Source organism: Arachis duranensis, chromosome 3, assembly GCF_000817695.3.
Source record: "Arachis duranensis cultivar V14167 chromosome 3, aradu.V14167.gnm2.J7QH, whole genome shotgun sequence".
Classification (NCBI taxonomy): Eukaryota; Viridiplantae; Streptophyta; class Magnoliopsida; order Fabales; family Fabaceae; genus Arachis; species Arachis duranensis.
In genome coordinates, this window is record NC_029774.3 from 133,334,801 (window position 1) to 133,349,856 (window position 15,056).

Here is a 15,056-nt window from a genome sequence, read left to right on the forward strand (position 1 = left end):
ATGTGGAGGGAGATGGCAGAAGTTATTAGAAGAACAGCAAAAGAAAGTTTTGGTGAATCTAAAGGAATAGGACCAAGAGACAAGGAGTCCTGGTGGTGGAATGCGAGTATACAAGAAAAGATAAAAGATAAAAAGGGAATGCTTTAAAGAGTGGTCTTTATGCCGCAATGCAGATAACTGGGAAAAATATAAGGCGGCTAAGAAAGAGACAAAAGTGGCTGTAAGTGAAGCAAGAACAAGAGCATATGAGGGTCTCTACCAGTCTTTGGACACGAAAGAAAAGAAAAAGGTATATATAGAATTGCAAAGAGCCGGAAAAGAAGAACGAGAGATTTAGATCAGGTTAAGTGCATAAAGGATAAGGATGGAGAGGTGTTGGCTCAAGAGGAGAAGATTAATAAAAGGTAGAAGAGCTACTTCTACGAGTTATTTAATGAGGAACAGAAGACTCTTCTGAGCCTTGGTGGGTTATGCACAAAGGAAGAAGATCAAAACTTTGACTACTATCAAAGGATTCGAGACTTCGAGGTAAAAGAGGACAGATGAAAAATGGCAGGGCAGTAGGACCTGATAATATCCCGATTGAGGTTTGGAAGGGTCTTGAAGGAAAAGGCATCAACTGGTTAACCAAGCTTTTTAATAAGATTTTAAGGTCAAAGAAGATGCCTGATGAGTGGAGAAAGAGCACCTTGGTACCTATCTACAAGAATAAGGGGGATATACAAAGTTGCGGAAATTATAGAGGGATTAAGCTTATGAGTCATACTAAACTATAGAGGAATCAAGCTTATGAGTCATACCATGAAGTTATGGGAAAGGGTGATAGAACGGAGGTTGAGAAAAGAGACACAAGTAACAGAGAACCAATTTGAATTTATACCAGGCAAATCTACCACTGAAGCGATATACCTATTAAGAAGAATGATGAAGAGGTATCGTAGTAATAAAAGGAATCTACATATGGTGTTTATTGATTTAGAAAAAGCGTATGATAGGGTACCAATGGAGGTCTTATGGAAGGTTTTAGAAAAGACGAAAGTAAGGATCACATATATTCGGGCAATTAAAGACATGTATGATGGGGCCACAACTAGTGTGAAGACTCAAGGTGGTGTGACAGAGGAATTTCCTATTGGTATAGGATTACACCAGGGATCATCCTTAAGTCCATACCTTTTAAAATTGGAGAGAACATCCTACGAAAAGTTAAAAGTTTTTTAAGTATCTTGGGTGCATCATACAGGATAATGGAGAGATTGAACATGATGTAAATCATAGGATCCAAGCAGGTTGGTCAAAATGGCGGAGTGCATCTGGTTTTATATGCGACAAAAAAGTGCCTTTAAAACTTAAAGGTAAATTCTATCGCACCGCTATAAGACCGGCTATGCTGTATGGTACGGAGTGTTGGGCGGCTAAAGGGGAGCACGAACATAAGCTGAGTGTGGCAGAGATGAAGATGTTGAGATGGATGAGTGGTCATACGCGATTGGATAAAATAAGGAATGAAGATATAAGGGAGAGAGTTGGAGTAGCACCCATTGTGGAAAAGATGGTTGAATCGCGTCTCAGGTGGTTTGGACATGTGAGAAGAAGACCGATAGAACATCCAGTCAGGAGGGTGGATGAGATGGAAGATGGACAAAGGGCGAAAGGCAGAGGAAGACCTAAGAAGACCATCCATGAGGTGGTCAGACGAGATCTACATGTAAACGGTCTCACTGTAGACATGATACATGACAGAGCACAATGGCGTCGTTTGATTCATGTAGCCGACCCCACTTAGTGGGACAAGGCTTTGTTGTTGATGTTGTTGTGTTTTAAATGCACAAATTGCCACATGAGTTTCAAAAATAATCCATTAAACAAAAAATTTCAAAATCAGGCAAAAAGTCACTTTCTGCATGCAGTTTCCTCAGGAATATGGAACACAAACCTTTTGCTATTTTCTGCATTATCTGAGATAACTGCTTACGGACATCTCTAACAAACAGCATCCCTCGCACCTGCAATTAGTTAATTCCAGAATAATCACATATACCATTCATTAAGTAAAACACCCAAAAAAATGTCTAAGATGTGTTTCTCTTCGTATTTTATATGGGACTCCTGAAAACAGGAAATTTTAGATGAATGTTAGTGAAGTAGAACTGCAAACATGCATTCTCATCAACATCAAGAACTAACAATAAATGTCTTTATCCAAAGCCAGGAAGATCTTATATATCTGCACAGCCAGCTGTTTTGATTATGTGACAAGGAATACCCTAATACTCCACAAGAGTGGTAAACTTGAGACTAAATATTCATCAACAGACTTCCTAGGGTTACCTGTAAGCCATTGTCTTTGCACCAACCAATGTCATAATCAGTTTGATCCCAGCACTCAAATATCTGCAGCAATTGTATGTGATCACCCAAGCCAAAGCCATCAGGAAGGTTGGGCTCTGGGTGTTTCCTCTTTTTCTCAGTTTTGCTGAATCAGTGGAAAGTTGTAACAGCTCAGTCAGTCAGTCCTTGAAAAAGGAAACTGCACAAAACTACATGCAAGGCGTATTCCAGAATTTTGATAGTTGCTATATGCATTATCCATCCATTACTATTGTAAAACATGTTTTATAAGATGCAGTCTGTTAAAATTCAATCATGTGTATTTATTTGTAGGGAATGCTAACCTCGTCACTTGTGTGCTGGTGTTAGCATCCACACTTTAGACAGGACCAAGAAATAATTTTTTTTTTCATTTTAAGAGTGTGCAAGACTTGTGGATAAGAGGTACTTTGTCCATAAACTGAAAGGAAAGACCAACATGGCTGAGGCTTTTCAGAGACAAAGTGTGAATTTGCAGCACGGTTAACTTTATGTTTATGAGAGAGGATTCTGTAACAACAAAAGAAAGTCTAATCCCTCTAGATGGGATTAACTACATAGATTAGATTATTTCATAAATGATATCAATTGTTAAACATGCAAAAGTCTTTAAACCCTTTTGATGATTCACCTTCTAACTTGCTCTTTGTTACCTTTCACCAAATCTACCCTTCCTGTTGGGACTTTAACTTCTCCAAACACGTGCATATCACTTAAGGCGAAATTATACCATCTTTTCAAAATAGGTCCCATATGAGCTCTTCCTCTAATGCATTTGTCCTTGATCCTAGGATGTCAAACTAATCAACACAATTTTTGTGGTATATTATCTTTTCACAGATATGTGACTTGTGGTATAATATCTTCCCTGATTTTACCTCTAAACTACAATTTTTGTACCTTGATATTTTTTTTTTTTACATTCCCAATACTCTATGTTACTTCTACTTTTGAAATCATGTGATTCCAAAGCCTATCTCTGCAGCTCTATCTTTTCATTATCTCCTCTCTTAATTCTTTCAATAGTAATATATCATCAGCTATCACGATTTCTATAAGCCAGGAAAAATAAAATGCCTTAATATACACAAGTTTTGTGCATTTATGCAAAAGGAAAGAGAATGGTTTGTTATCTAGTTGAAAATGCATGAGAGAGAGAGAGAGAATGAGAGAGAGAACCTCCGCCCTGGTAGCAATGTAGTTTCAGCTGATAACATGGCAGCAACAGTCAAAGCCTCAGGTATGCAACCATAATCATTTGCCTCCATCAAGGTTCGTGATAAGGAAGGTTCTAATGGAAGCTCTGCATAGAATTTTAAAACAAAAAATTAAAATTAAAATTAATAAAGTTAGAAAGAAAATAGTGCACAAGGAACTTGTTGAAATACTCATTCAGACTGACATCTCATGATGAAGATAATGATAGTGAAATGCATGATTTCTCCAGACTAATTTAAAATTCAACCAAAAAAAGAAAAGGGGAAATAACTACCAGCCATTTTCTGTCCAATACTTGTAATTGCACCATTTTCATCAATAGCATCAATCAGATATAATTGCTTCAAGGCATCTTGTAAGGACTCAGCTGCAGAAAAGCAGTCATTCATCACCAAGTTATAGTCGAGTAAAATCCACTAAATCACTATCTGTCATGGAAGATGGAACAGGAAGATTAAAATCAAGAGAAACTAAACATATGCATTAAAATCAGTTGGGAACAGAACTCTGGGCCGATAAAAAGAACAAGGGTAACAGTAGAACACCATTGAAGAAGCCACAGAAAGAATTCAAAAACTTTTGAAATAACAAGTGAAAAAAGAAAAAGAAATAAAGCAACTTACCACAATCAAATGAGAATCAAGTTCAGTTATTTAACATTACTAAGAAAGAAAAAAAGAATAATTTAGTAAACTTTCAAATAAGAAAAAAGTATCTTACATGAAGGAGGATCAAGAAAATCAAATTTCAGGATGTCAATATCTGGAAGGTCCAATGACTTCAAGTAAAGAACACTACCAGCAAGAGAAGATCTCTGTATTTCGGGAACAGTAACATCCAAGAACTCATCATTGTAAACTTGGGAAGGATACAGACGGTAGCATTTTCCAGGACGGGTTCGTCCTGCTCGGCCTGCACGCTGATTTGCTTGCACTCTGCAATTTAAGATATTACTTTTAAAGCACATAAATTGCTTCCTGGACTGTAAAAGCATTGCATCACTGCATCCATGCTTCAAGTCAAAATGAAATGGTAATAATGATGCTTACTTGCTAATTTGAACAATATCAAGAGAATACATGCCGGTAGATGGATTATACTGCCTTTGCTTTACATACCCAGAGTCAATAACATACCTAAAATTCACAAGATATGTTCAGAAACCGTAAGGAGACAACTTATTGTGCTTGATCTAAACAAGAAAACTATTTCTATGTACAATCAAATCAAGAAATGCACACATTCAATTGTGATGGGCATTCATCATAAATAAAATAAAAAATAAACAAAAAATTGCATCTCATAAAATGCAAAGGAATTAGAATATCATTAATTTATTTTCTTTGTATAGGAATTTGCATTACAAATTTAAAAAAGAAAAAGACATGCATTTTAAAGAACAAGTTAAACTAACACCACATTACTGCATGTGATTTTCCACTGTGTCAAAAGAAAAAAAATGCATTGTCAGCTATACCATATATTGAGCACTCATTCTTGTTTTGGCGACAATATTTTCATCCTCTTCAGGGTGCTGCCCTAGGTGATATTCACACTGCTTTTACAGAAATAGTTTAATCATGGCATTAATCAGCTTCTTATCACATTCAAGAAATGAATTATCGGGTTGTCATTTCAAACAAGTTTAGGCTTTTTCTGACAAATACAATAATAAATAGCTACACTGAACACTGCAGAGAAATAAGAATCATTTAAATTATTATTACAATAAGTAATAACAGTTCCCTTGGCCTGCAATAAGCAACACATCCACTGAAGTTTTAATTTTAAAACAATAAACTTTGACAAAATATTAGTTCCCTTACACAACACCGTCAACAGTCAAAGAAGTTTCAGCAATGTTTGTTGCAACAATAATTCGCCTACAGCTTGGAGGTGGGGGACTAAATACACGCACCTGTAAGATTATACAAGATATGGATGAGCTTAAAATGCATGAAAAATATATATTATCTGGATCTTTAGTTTTGATGAATACCTCAAACATAAACTGTTGCATAGTCCCAAAACAAAGAGCAATCACATGCATCTAATTTTTAATTTCAGGCTGAGTAATATTCTTTTGCATATGATTAGGAAACAAACATGATAAACAGCAACTTGAAAGCGGAAATACCTAGAGAATTCCCTCACTGCAGTTTGTTACTAACTTATTTCCAAAAGCCTAAGAACTATGTCCATTATACCTTCCAAGATATACTTTATATTGGTCCATATAGAAGTTATAGTATTTGCAACTTGCACTGAATAACTCAAGCCAGTGGTAAGCACAGTTCTCAATTAGGAAGATTGAATCAGAACAAAGTTTACTAGCCTGCAATTCAGGTGGCAAGGAACCATGTAGGGGGAGGATTATAGCATCCATGCAAGAACCTTCCTCCAAAGACCGAACTTTATCTTCTAACTTAGATACCAATTTCTCTATATCATCCTGTGAAATTATTTAGGCATGCTCAACCATTGCGTCATTTTAGAAAATAAAGGATTGAAATTACACTCTAGAGTATAAGGTAAATACCATATGATGAAAAGTTCACCTGTCCAGTCATGAATATCAAGACATCCCCTTCCGGTTCACGAACATGTATATCTGCAAAACCAATACAATTATTTTAACCATGATCATCTTCTTCCTCGAAGAAAAGACCAGTTTTCATGAGACGTTATCTCAATACATGATAAATAGACATGTTAATATGTTATGCATGAATCCATCAAAATGCAATCAGAAAATTTTAGTTATACACCCTTGCTAGAAAGATTATTAACAATTGATACAATTTAAACCAATATACATTGCAATGCAGCTGAGGTTAACATGTCATTTCATACCAATAGCCGTTTTCAGAGAAGACTCAAGATAGCTTGACGGACGCTCCTTGCTATAAAGTATCTCAACCGGGTACAGTTTTCCTGGGATGGTCAACACAGGACAGTCCCTAAAGAAATTTGAAACTTTATCACCATCAAGAGTGGCCGATGTGATCAAGACTTTGAGATTGGAAGTACGAATTTTAGCCAAGCGTTTCATCAGCCCCATCAATATATCCCTGAAACAAAATACCAATCAAGATTGCATAAACAAACTCCACTGATTCAAACAAATATACAATCCAAAGCTAACACCTCGGACTATACTACAAAGTCTGCAGATACAACTGAAATGCAACATGTCTTAACTCTTACGTGTTCAAGCTCCGTTCATGAGCTTCGTCCAATATGATGACAGAATACTCATTCAGCTCAGGATTCACCAGACTCTCGCGGAGCAGAACCCCGTCGGTAAGATATCTAACCAAAATCAAATAAAATCAAATCAATCGCCACCATTCATCCAGTCAGAAACCAATTGAAATAAAAGCCAAACCAACTCAAACGGTGAACAAAGAATTATAGAATGCCATTACTTTATGCGCGTGCGGTGTGAAGTTCTATCCTCGAATCGAATGGCATATCCAACTTCCTCTCCAAGCTGAACGCCAAGCTCCTGCGCAACGCGCCTGCGATGAAGTAAGAGCCAAAACGACGGCGTATTTTAGCGAAAGCGAAGCTCAGAAATTTGTTTGGGATTTTAGTGGAGAGAGAGAGAGAGGAGTTGGTTAATTACCTTGCGACGGTGACCGCAGCGACACGGCGGGGCTGAGTGATGGCGATTCTGGCGGAATCGGCGTAGCCGCGGCGGTAGAGCATCTGAGAGAGCTGGGTGCTCTTTCCGGAACCGGTTTCTCCGATGACAACAACGACGGGATTGCGCTCAACAGTTTCAATGATCTTTTCTTCATATTGCACTATTGGAAGTGTTGCCATCGAATCCAGCAAGTGAGACCGAAAGAAAAGAAACCGCAAGTTGGACCCCTCACAGTCTTAAATAGTAAATACTCTCTGCTGAAGACTGGCCTCCTAAACTGAGAGGGAGCAAGCAATTGCAGTTGTTTCAAAATCTACCTTGTAAAAATTTTATTAAAAACTTTATTTTTATTTTAGAGATATCAGTATATCACATATCACAAATTTTAATTATCAAATTATTCACTAATTTTTTGGGCGGAACTTTAAAAAAAAAATTTTAAAGTTATCTTCTTTTAAAAGATTTTATAAGAAAGTAAAAGTAATTTTATATTTTAATATTTTTTTATTTATCAATTATATTTGGGTATAACAATATAAAAGTATTTTTTGTTTATTTATTATATGAAAAAAAATTTTAAAAAAATATAAATGACAGTTTCTAAAAAAAAGATTTTTTTTATTTTTCTAATGTTTTTATTTTTACTATTAGAAATTTGTCAGACATGCTAAAAAATAAAAAAATTATTAAAAAAACCTTTTTTTATTAAGATTTTTTTATATAAATTTGAATATTAATGTCTATCTTATTCTATACAAATTTGACTACTTCAATATCCGAGCTGCTAGGAAAATGAACTTTGGGGCAAGTTAATTGTTCAATTTTTGGAACTTATAAGGTCTTTAATTATTTTGTGTGTATATATTTAAGTAGTTGGTCCAACATTGCAAACGAAATGATGATAGATCTATACATTATTTGAAAGGGGCAACTTATTTGCTGTTTGCTGACTCTTATCATCTTCTAGCTTCTGCACCAATATCACAAATAATGCCTACATCCATTCTCCCTTCCCAAGTAAGTCTCAAAATCTTGTAGATGATCGATTTTATCAATCGTTTCTATCAAATCTTGATGGGTTTTTCTTTTTTAAATAAATTACTATTTTATTTTTTATTTATAAGGATATATTGTTTAATTAACTGCGTTACTAATTGTTCGCTACAATGGAATTCATTCTCGTTGGTTTTCATAAGATGGATTGAACAAACAGAAAACAATAGTAATAATTAATTAATAATGAGATGCATGAAACAAATTTGCCATAGAATGTCAAGATTTAGGAACAGTCACACATAATTAAGACCAATGCAAAATTAATTTGTGTTGTCCCACGTTCATGAGTTTTGTTCTCTTGTGATTTCTCAGAACGGAAACACAAGAACCACAAAAATGAGTTCAAGGCAACGTCCATTACATGCATGTGGAGTTTCCATGATAGCAATGGCAGAAATTGCGATTGGAAAAACCCAGAATGTCAATGGTCCATTGGGTGCAAACTTGAGAAGGATAATTGCAAAACTTTCGAGATCCACCACACCCCTTATTTATGCAATGCAATGCCAATTGCTAGCCATACTATCCTTCATGGATGATCACATCATAACAGCAGAGAAAATCTCCGAGAAAGTGTTCCCATCCTCTGCGGTGGCCTTCGACAAAGTCGATGAACTAGTCCTAATCATAGCCTCCATGCCAGAGAAATTTGATGGGGCAGTGAACAAGGTCCTAGCAGTGATCCACAAAGTGCCATTGCTAGAACGGGCAATGACCCTTTTCATATCAATGTTGAATGGTTTTGCTTCTATCTTGGATCATTATTGGGGCCGTGGAGATTCAATAAGAACAAAGGAGAAAACCATAGGTGTTGATTCTTCTTCTTCTTCTGGATACATTTCCTTGGAGAACTTTCCTCCTATATTGGAGGCCGAAATCAAAGGGACTCACGACAAGAAGGCAGCGGCAGTGTTGCCGAGTTGCGCAAAAGGGTCTTACAAGCAGGCATTACTGGAGAGTGGTAACAAAGAAGGGAACAATCCACATGATGATGATGACGAGAAGGAGGTTGATGGAGGTGAATTGTGTGAAGTTAGTGAAGAAGGGGAAAAGAAGCAAGATGATAGAAGAAGTGAAGTTGAAGAGAATGATAAGTGTGAAAGTAACAAGGGTGGTGATGTTCTTTTGAAATTGTTTGATTCATGGCTCATGAACCCAGGTCGTTTCTAGAAAACCATGAAGAATAATGCAATTAGCTAGCTAGCTAACTAGAATCTCCATTTCTAGTATTTTTTTTTTATTGATTTATTTGTTTTGCAGTTTTGTTTCAATGTTACCCAAACATTCTTGAAAGTAGCTTGTTACTCTGTAATTTTAATTTTGTCCAACAAAGCAATCAAGTCCGTTCTTACCACTTATTGAGTTAACAGTGTATAATTGTATATATAGGCAATGATTTACTTAGTATAATAATACAAATTTATTGATTTTTTATGTGTGAATCTTTCAATTCCAACAATAGAGGAGAACTATAGGATGTTGAGAAATTAATAACATAGCAGCCTCCTTATCAATGAAGCTAAGGGGCTATTGAGTGTTGAGGGTACAATAAAACTTATCACAAAATAAAATAATTCGTCTAGGAATTATTCCGGGAAGATAGGCACTTGGTGCGTCCATCTGCATGTTGCAAAGTCAACACCCAACAGAGAAGAATATCCATTTTAGTTTTGGTTGCTGTATGTTTGGATCCTGAGTGTGACAAAGTCAAATCATCATGATCGTCATCAATAACGATGTTCCTGAATTCTGATAGTGCTTCACGGATTCCCTCTGATCTACGTTCAAGTTAGCTTGATGACATAACCACAAATGAAGCAACTGTGCTAAGAATGAATTCGCACCTTAGGACAATTTCTTACGTTGGATATTTGACTCCAACAACTGAACCATCACATGATACCGTTTCGTAAAGGCAATTCTTGACCGCAGATCAGGCAACTTGACATTTTTAACACCCAAAAGTTCTCAATCAAATTAATAAAGGTAAGAAAGAAAGAATCTAAGTTTTAAAGTAGAAAACAGACAAAAAAAAAAAACTAAAAATATCAGAAATCAGATGCAGAGTTTGGATGTTCAGAAACCTTCTTTTAATATCAGTGTCTTTTAATCTTAATCATAGAAACCGATATTAATAAAAGAATGTACACTCTGCACACTACGAGCCAATAATTACGGGTCAAAGACGACGTAGGAGAGGCATGAAGTTAAGGCTTGAATTGAAGCAAATGGATTTATGAGAATATGCTTACTTAGCTTCTTTCCAAAACAGAAATACCGTAATTTACATTATTCGGTTTGTCGTAAGCCCGTAGCTGGAAAAAAGCAAATCTTACACTTTGAGCCTGCACCCATTGGAAGCGAAATGCAGAGATTTACAAGTTACAAACCTTTGGAGCTTAACACTGGTAGACAGAAAAGCTCTTGCTTTTCCAGAAAAAGCTAAAAGCTTTCCCTGTCTTACTTCTAGACATTGACTTGCATTGCGGCTTCATTTCAGAAGGCGGCATTGACAAATCGTTAGTTTCAGGAGGGCAATGATGTGCGTCAGCTTGCACTGGCGGATGGTCTCGTTGCCGCTGCTCTCGAAACAGCATCAGGAGTTTCTGAGCTTTATCTCTCCCTCTTGGATTTCCATTCACTGATATTGAAACCAATGCAGGGATGACACCTTCTTGTAGCACCATCTCACAACATTTCTCACTTCTATTGCATAGAAGCAGGAGGCAAGAGACAGCTTGCTCCTGCTCTAGGAGCTCGCCTGTGTCCAATATTGAAGCCAATGCGCCTATAATTCCTGGAGTCGATAAAATTTCCTCCATCCCATCTTGGGAAGAAGCCAAATTTATCAAAATAGCTATACATTTTTCTATCCAACTACAATCGCCCTGGTCCACAAGAAGAATTTGTAGGCCGCCAACGATGCCGGATGAAAGGAGGTAAGGAATGTTGGAAGTTACAGTGGAAAGATTATAGAGAGCATGGAGAGAATCCTGCTTGCATTGAATATCAGTGTCAGCTTGAAGAAGCTCGATTAAGAACTGAACAGCCTGACTCATACCAATCAAACGCTTGGCCTCTTCAAGGGAAGATAGATTCACGTATAAGGCAGTTGCACAACCATACGAAGGAGTATTTGAAACCATTTCCTCCAACAATGATAATACTCCTGCCGCCAACATGATTTCCTTATTTCTGTTGAGAAGTTAAAAGCATAAAATTTAAGTCGATGATTTTCACCTTGTTAAACGTAATTGTGAATATTCAGATGTTAACACAATTTTTAAGTAAACATAAGTTAATATTATGCATGTTCTGGAAAAGCTAACGTACAACGTCATTCTCTTTCTGTTTAAATATGACAATGAAGAACCAGAGCGCATAAATGCCACAGAAATTATGTATATCCATGTGCATGTGGAAGGAATAGAGGAGAGAATTATTACATCGAAACATATTACCTAATAAATCAGACAAACTGTGGAACTCATTATCAATACTTTTTAATAAAATCAATTTACTTTCAATATGAAGCATAAAAGCATTTTCAATAACAATATTGCTAGCTTTTGTCCAAGTGCAGGAATCCAAACAAAAGCTGCTATATGCCAATGATGTGAAACAGGATAAAATGGTTTACTAGGAACTACATTAATGGTTCAAAACTATTTAAAAAATAGAGGGGAAAAAAGAAGCAGCAAACCTGTCATTATTTACAGCCAGGTTGAAAAGAGCCATTGCTCCATGCTCCTGAGCCATCAAATTTCCTTCACGCACAGCTGATTGTAAAAACCGCAAAAGTACTTCAACGAAGCCATTAGCCCCCATAAAAATCCTTGCTTCTTCATCATCCTTCAGCAGCAGCCTTAATCGTTCAACCACTTTACATTTCCTCTTCAAACTATTAGCCTCAGTCAAGATTTCCAGAAGGCTTGAGTACTGCGCAATATCTTCCTCTTGTGTAGACAAACTTTCAGCCCTATTTCCCCCAATTTCCTCAAAGGTACCCCTTTCTTCTAATGGAACCACTTTAATACCCTTCAACTTGCAAGAGCTGACACTGTTTGCAGATCTTGAATTTGTGGATTCAGACTCATTGAATGCCAATCTCCAGTAATTAAGATCAAGAGATTCAGGAGGGCCTTCGGGAATATTAACTCCATTCTGTTCACACCAACTAGCAACAAGACCTTTCACACAGTAATTAGGAGTCAAACAGAGATGTGTGAGCTTCTGTTGGGTCTTTGGGCAAGTGCTGTGGCCATCACTAAACCATTTTTCTATACATAACCTTTCGTAAGTTTGCCCAGAAGCAATGATTACAGGATCGTACATAAGTTGCAAAGATATTGGGCACCTTAGCTCTTCAGGGGGAAGGGGCATGTGCTCTGATTTCATATCATTTGGCTTAAAACAAAAGGAACCAAGTTTAGAAAACTGTCTGTCAAAGGCCTGACAATGAACACCGGGAACACCATCCTCAATGGATCCCTGAACAGTGGGAGAACAAGGTGCAGAACCCTGAGAATCATTGTCATCTGAGAACTCATTTCTAAATAATTTTGAGTATTTCTTCATAAGATGCAAAAGATAAGCAACAATTGATTCCTTCCGCTTGTCTTCCTCTGCCCGAGCCCTTTCTATGACCTTCTTGAGAGCTCTTCTTTCAGCAAGAGCTGCTCTAGAAGATGTAATTCCAAGCCTGCTAGCAGCCTGATGAAAAGATTCAAGTTCATTGCTGTCATTAGAGTCATTAAACTTTCTTCCCTGCTGAAGCAATGCAATTAAATCATCACCAATTTTCTTCTCTGATGGATCAAGTGCAAATGACACACTTGCAAGTTCATTGACAATCTCCTGAATCTGAACATATAAATTCAAACCAAAGGTCAACTTAAGTATTGACACAAAAACAGTAAATTTGTGAATATGCATTTATATAAACAGCAATCTTCAAGTTTAGTACCTGACACCCAATAGATTGTGGAACAATATCTTCCACCCGTTTAAGACCATCTTTGAGAGAACATTTAGCCCTCTCAAATTTTAGAAGAATAGAATCTGCAGTAATAGCCTGCATCGTAAGTATTGCCGTTTGTGAGATAATGACTTTAGACCAGCCAACAAATGAATAACCTGATGAACAAGCTAAAAAGAATCATCAGATACCCAGAGATCAGGTCATAATGGAGAAATAAATCATACCAGGTAAAGTTTACTACATTCTGTGCAGTGCTGAAGAATGTTTTTAGTCTTCTCTATGGCCATGTGCAGAGAACATAATGCTTGAATTCCAGATTTGCTCCTAGGCCGAGCTGCTTCCAAGGAAGGAAATACCGACAATATTTTGCAATATATCAGAGAAAGCGCCTTGCACATCTGTCCATGTAACTGCATCAGAAACCAAATAAATATTGCTTAGATTACATTACAGAAAATTAAAGAAACAATTGCATAAAACTTGTAACAGACAGGAAGCCATGACACTAAAACCAGAGAAAGACCGATCATTAACACTTTTCTTTTTTCGTTTGGTCAGTGACGCAAATATTTGCTAAAGTAGCCATAGTGATAAACCGAATAAAAGAAAAACCTGTCTAGTAGTGCAGATTCAACTGTTTGTAATAGCCAATTAGCCACTCAATAACAATCAATAAATTTCCGAAAAAGAAAATGTTTTTCTCGATTTTCCACCTAATTGAATCCAAAAAATGTAAAGAAACAAATATTTACCAAATTCGAGTCCTCAAATAGACCTTGCCATATCGACTGTTCATATAGTCAAAGCAATTACTGCTCAATCATCATACCTTGGCATCACTTGCTGAAAACTGTTTTTCCTCATACTCAGCTACATCCATAGTTCAAATCTCCCTGTAAACTCTGGGTGCTAACCAATCTCAACTGTTTTAGCCAATGAATCAAATGCAAACAAGAAAAAATCAGAAAAGAGCCAAAAAAAAATAGAAAATAGAAAATCTTAGCAATTAGGAATCAAAACAGCATCAGTCCATATCGCTGCAGTCAACTAAAACTTTCAGCAGTTTTTTCGTTCCAAATAGTATGCAATTAATTAACACTTTCCTTCAAGAATTGAAGAGACAACAGCTAACAGAAAATACAGTACGTAACTACACGCTGCTCAAATTTTGAAAATAAACTTTGAGGGATCAGAGAATAAATCCAAAAGACGAAAAGGATATGTCAAATTCGAAATAAATCATCTCCGTGAAGCTTAATCCATCGAAACTAATTTTCACTTAACACCTTAATGATTTCAACCAAAAAAAAAAAAAGAACTCGGGCTTTAAGTTTCCAGCTAAGATCTTCATTTACACAACTTCAGCGCTTGAAGAAGTATAGAAAGGTTGAAACACAAAAACCGTTAACAGCTTAAAAAACCATTAAATAACTATTCAAGAGAAGTATCAGATTCAGAAGCCAAGTGACGTAGGTAAGATAAGTAGAAGGAGCAAGGATTGGATATTGGACAGCAAAACGACGACGTACCAAGCAGAAACTTCAAATCGCGGCCAAGGAGGCTTCATTTAAGAAAAAAAGGAACAGAGAGAAAGAGTTGCAGAATGGAAGAAATTTTAGAGTTGAGTAAGAAGATGGAGAGATTTGTACAGAGTGAAACACGCTGAGAGTGAAATCGAAAGCAAAATAGAACGACGTTTGTGAGAGAAAGAGAGAGGAGAAGAATGAAGGAAGATAGGGGAGGGAGATGGAGATTTGGTTATGCTGTGAGACTCAGTGACTG

At 36.6% G+C, this 15,056-nt stretch overlaps 3 protein-coding genes across 4 annotated transcripts in view; 1 reads left to right on the top strand and 2 right to left on the bottom strand.

Annotated features, from left to right (window-relative positions):
• LOC107482109 (probable pre-mRNA-splicing factor ATP-dependent RNA helicase DEAH4) overlaps positions 1 to 7,523 on the bottom strand; it is a 10,777-nt gene extending 3,254 nt beyond the window's left edge. Inside the window, exons 1-13 of the mRNA XM_016102502.3 lie at positions 7,217 to 7,523; positions 7,017 to 7,109; positions 6,796 to 6,900; positions 6,442 to 6,659; positions 6,147 to 6,199; positions 5,924 to 6,040; positions 5,415 to 5,506; positions 4,638 to 4,724; positions 4,309 to 4,523; positions 3,863 to 3,955; positions 3,550 to 3,673; positions 2,332 to 2,476; positions 1,937 to 2,006 (exon numbers count right to left, since the gene is read on the bottom strand). Of these exons, the coding sequence (XP_015957988.1) occupies positions 1,937 to 2,006; positions 2,332 to 2,476; positions 3,550 to 3,673; positions 3,863 to 3,955; positions 4,309 to 4,523; positions 4,638 to 4,724; positions 5,415 to 5,506; positions 5,924 to 6,040; positions 6,147 to 6,199; positions 6,442 to 6,659; positions 6,796 to 6,900; positions 7,017 to 7,109; positions 7,217 to 7,416 (1,612 nt within the window). The 5' untranslated portion in view covers positions 7,417 to 7,523. The remainder of the gene's footprint in view (positions 1 to 1,936; positions 2,007 to 2,331; positions 2,477 to 3,549; positions 3,674 to 3,862; positions 3,956 to 4,308; positions 4,524 to 4,637; positions 4,725 to 5,414; positions 5,507 to 5,923; positions 6,041 to 6,146; positions 6,200 to 6,441; positions 6,660 to 6,795; positions 6,901 to 7,016; positions 7,110 to 7,216) is intronic.
• Positions 7,524 to 8,145: 622 nt separating this feature from the next.
• Positions 8,146 to 9,567, top strand: LOC110279588 (uncharacterized). Its single transcript, XM_021139514.2, has 2 exons — positions 8,146 to 8,254; positions 8,606 to 9,567. Exons 1-2 carry the CDS (start codon positions 8,228 to 8,230, stop codon positions 9,461 to 9,463), a joined length of 885 nt encoding a protein of 294 aa, XP_020995173.1. The 5' UTR covers positions 8,146 to 8,227; the 3' UTR covers positions 9,464 to 9,567.
• Positions 9,568 to 10,643: 1,076 nt separating this feature from the next.
• On the bottom strand, positions 10,644 to 15,056 carry LOC107482110 (U-box domain-containing protein 6). Of its 2 annotated transcripts, XM_016102503.3 has the most exons (6): positions 14,804 to 15,056; positions 14,104 to 14,197; positions 13,499 to 13,684; positions 13,260 to 13,367; positions 11,997 to 13,156; positions 10,644 to 11,488 (listed from the first exon to the last, which is right to left on the bottom strand). In XM_016102503.3, exons 2-6 carry the CDS (start codon positions 14,152 to 14,154, stop codon positions 10,693 to 10,695), a joined length of 2,301 nt encoding a protein of 766 aa, XP_015957989.1. In that variant the 5' UTR covers positions 14,155 to 14,197; positions 14,804 to 15,056; the 3' UTR covers positions 10,644 to 10,692. The 2 variants fall into 2 exon arrangements, with proteins under 2 accessions (XP_015957989.1, XP_015957990.1); XM_016102504.3 differs by lacking the exon at positions 14,804 to 15,056 and having other exon boundaries at positions 14,027 to 14,167.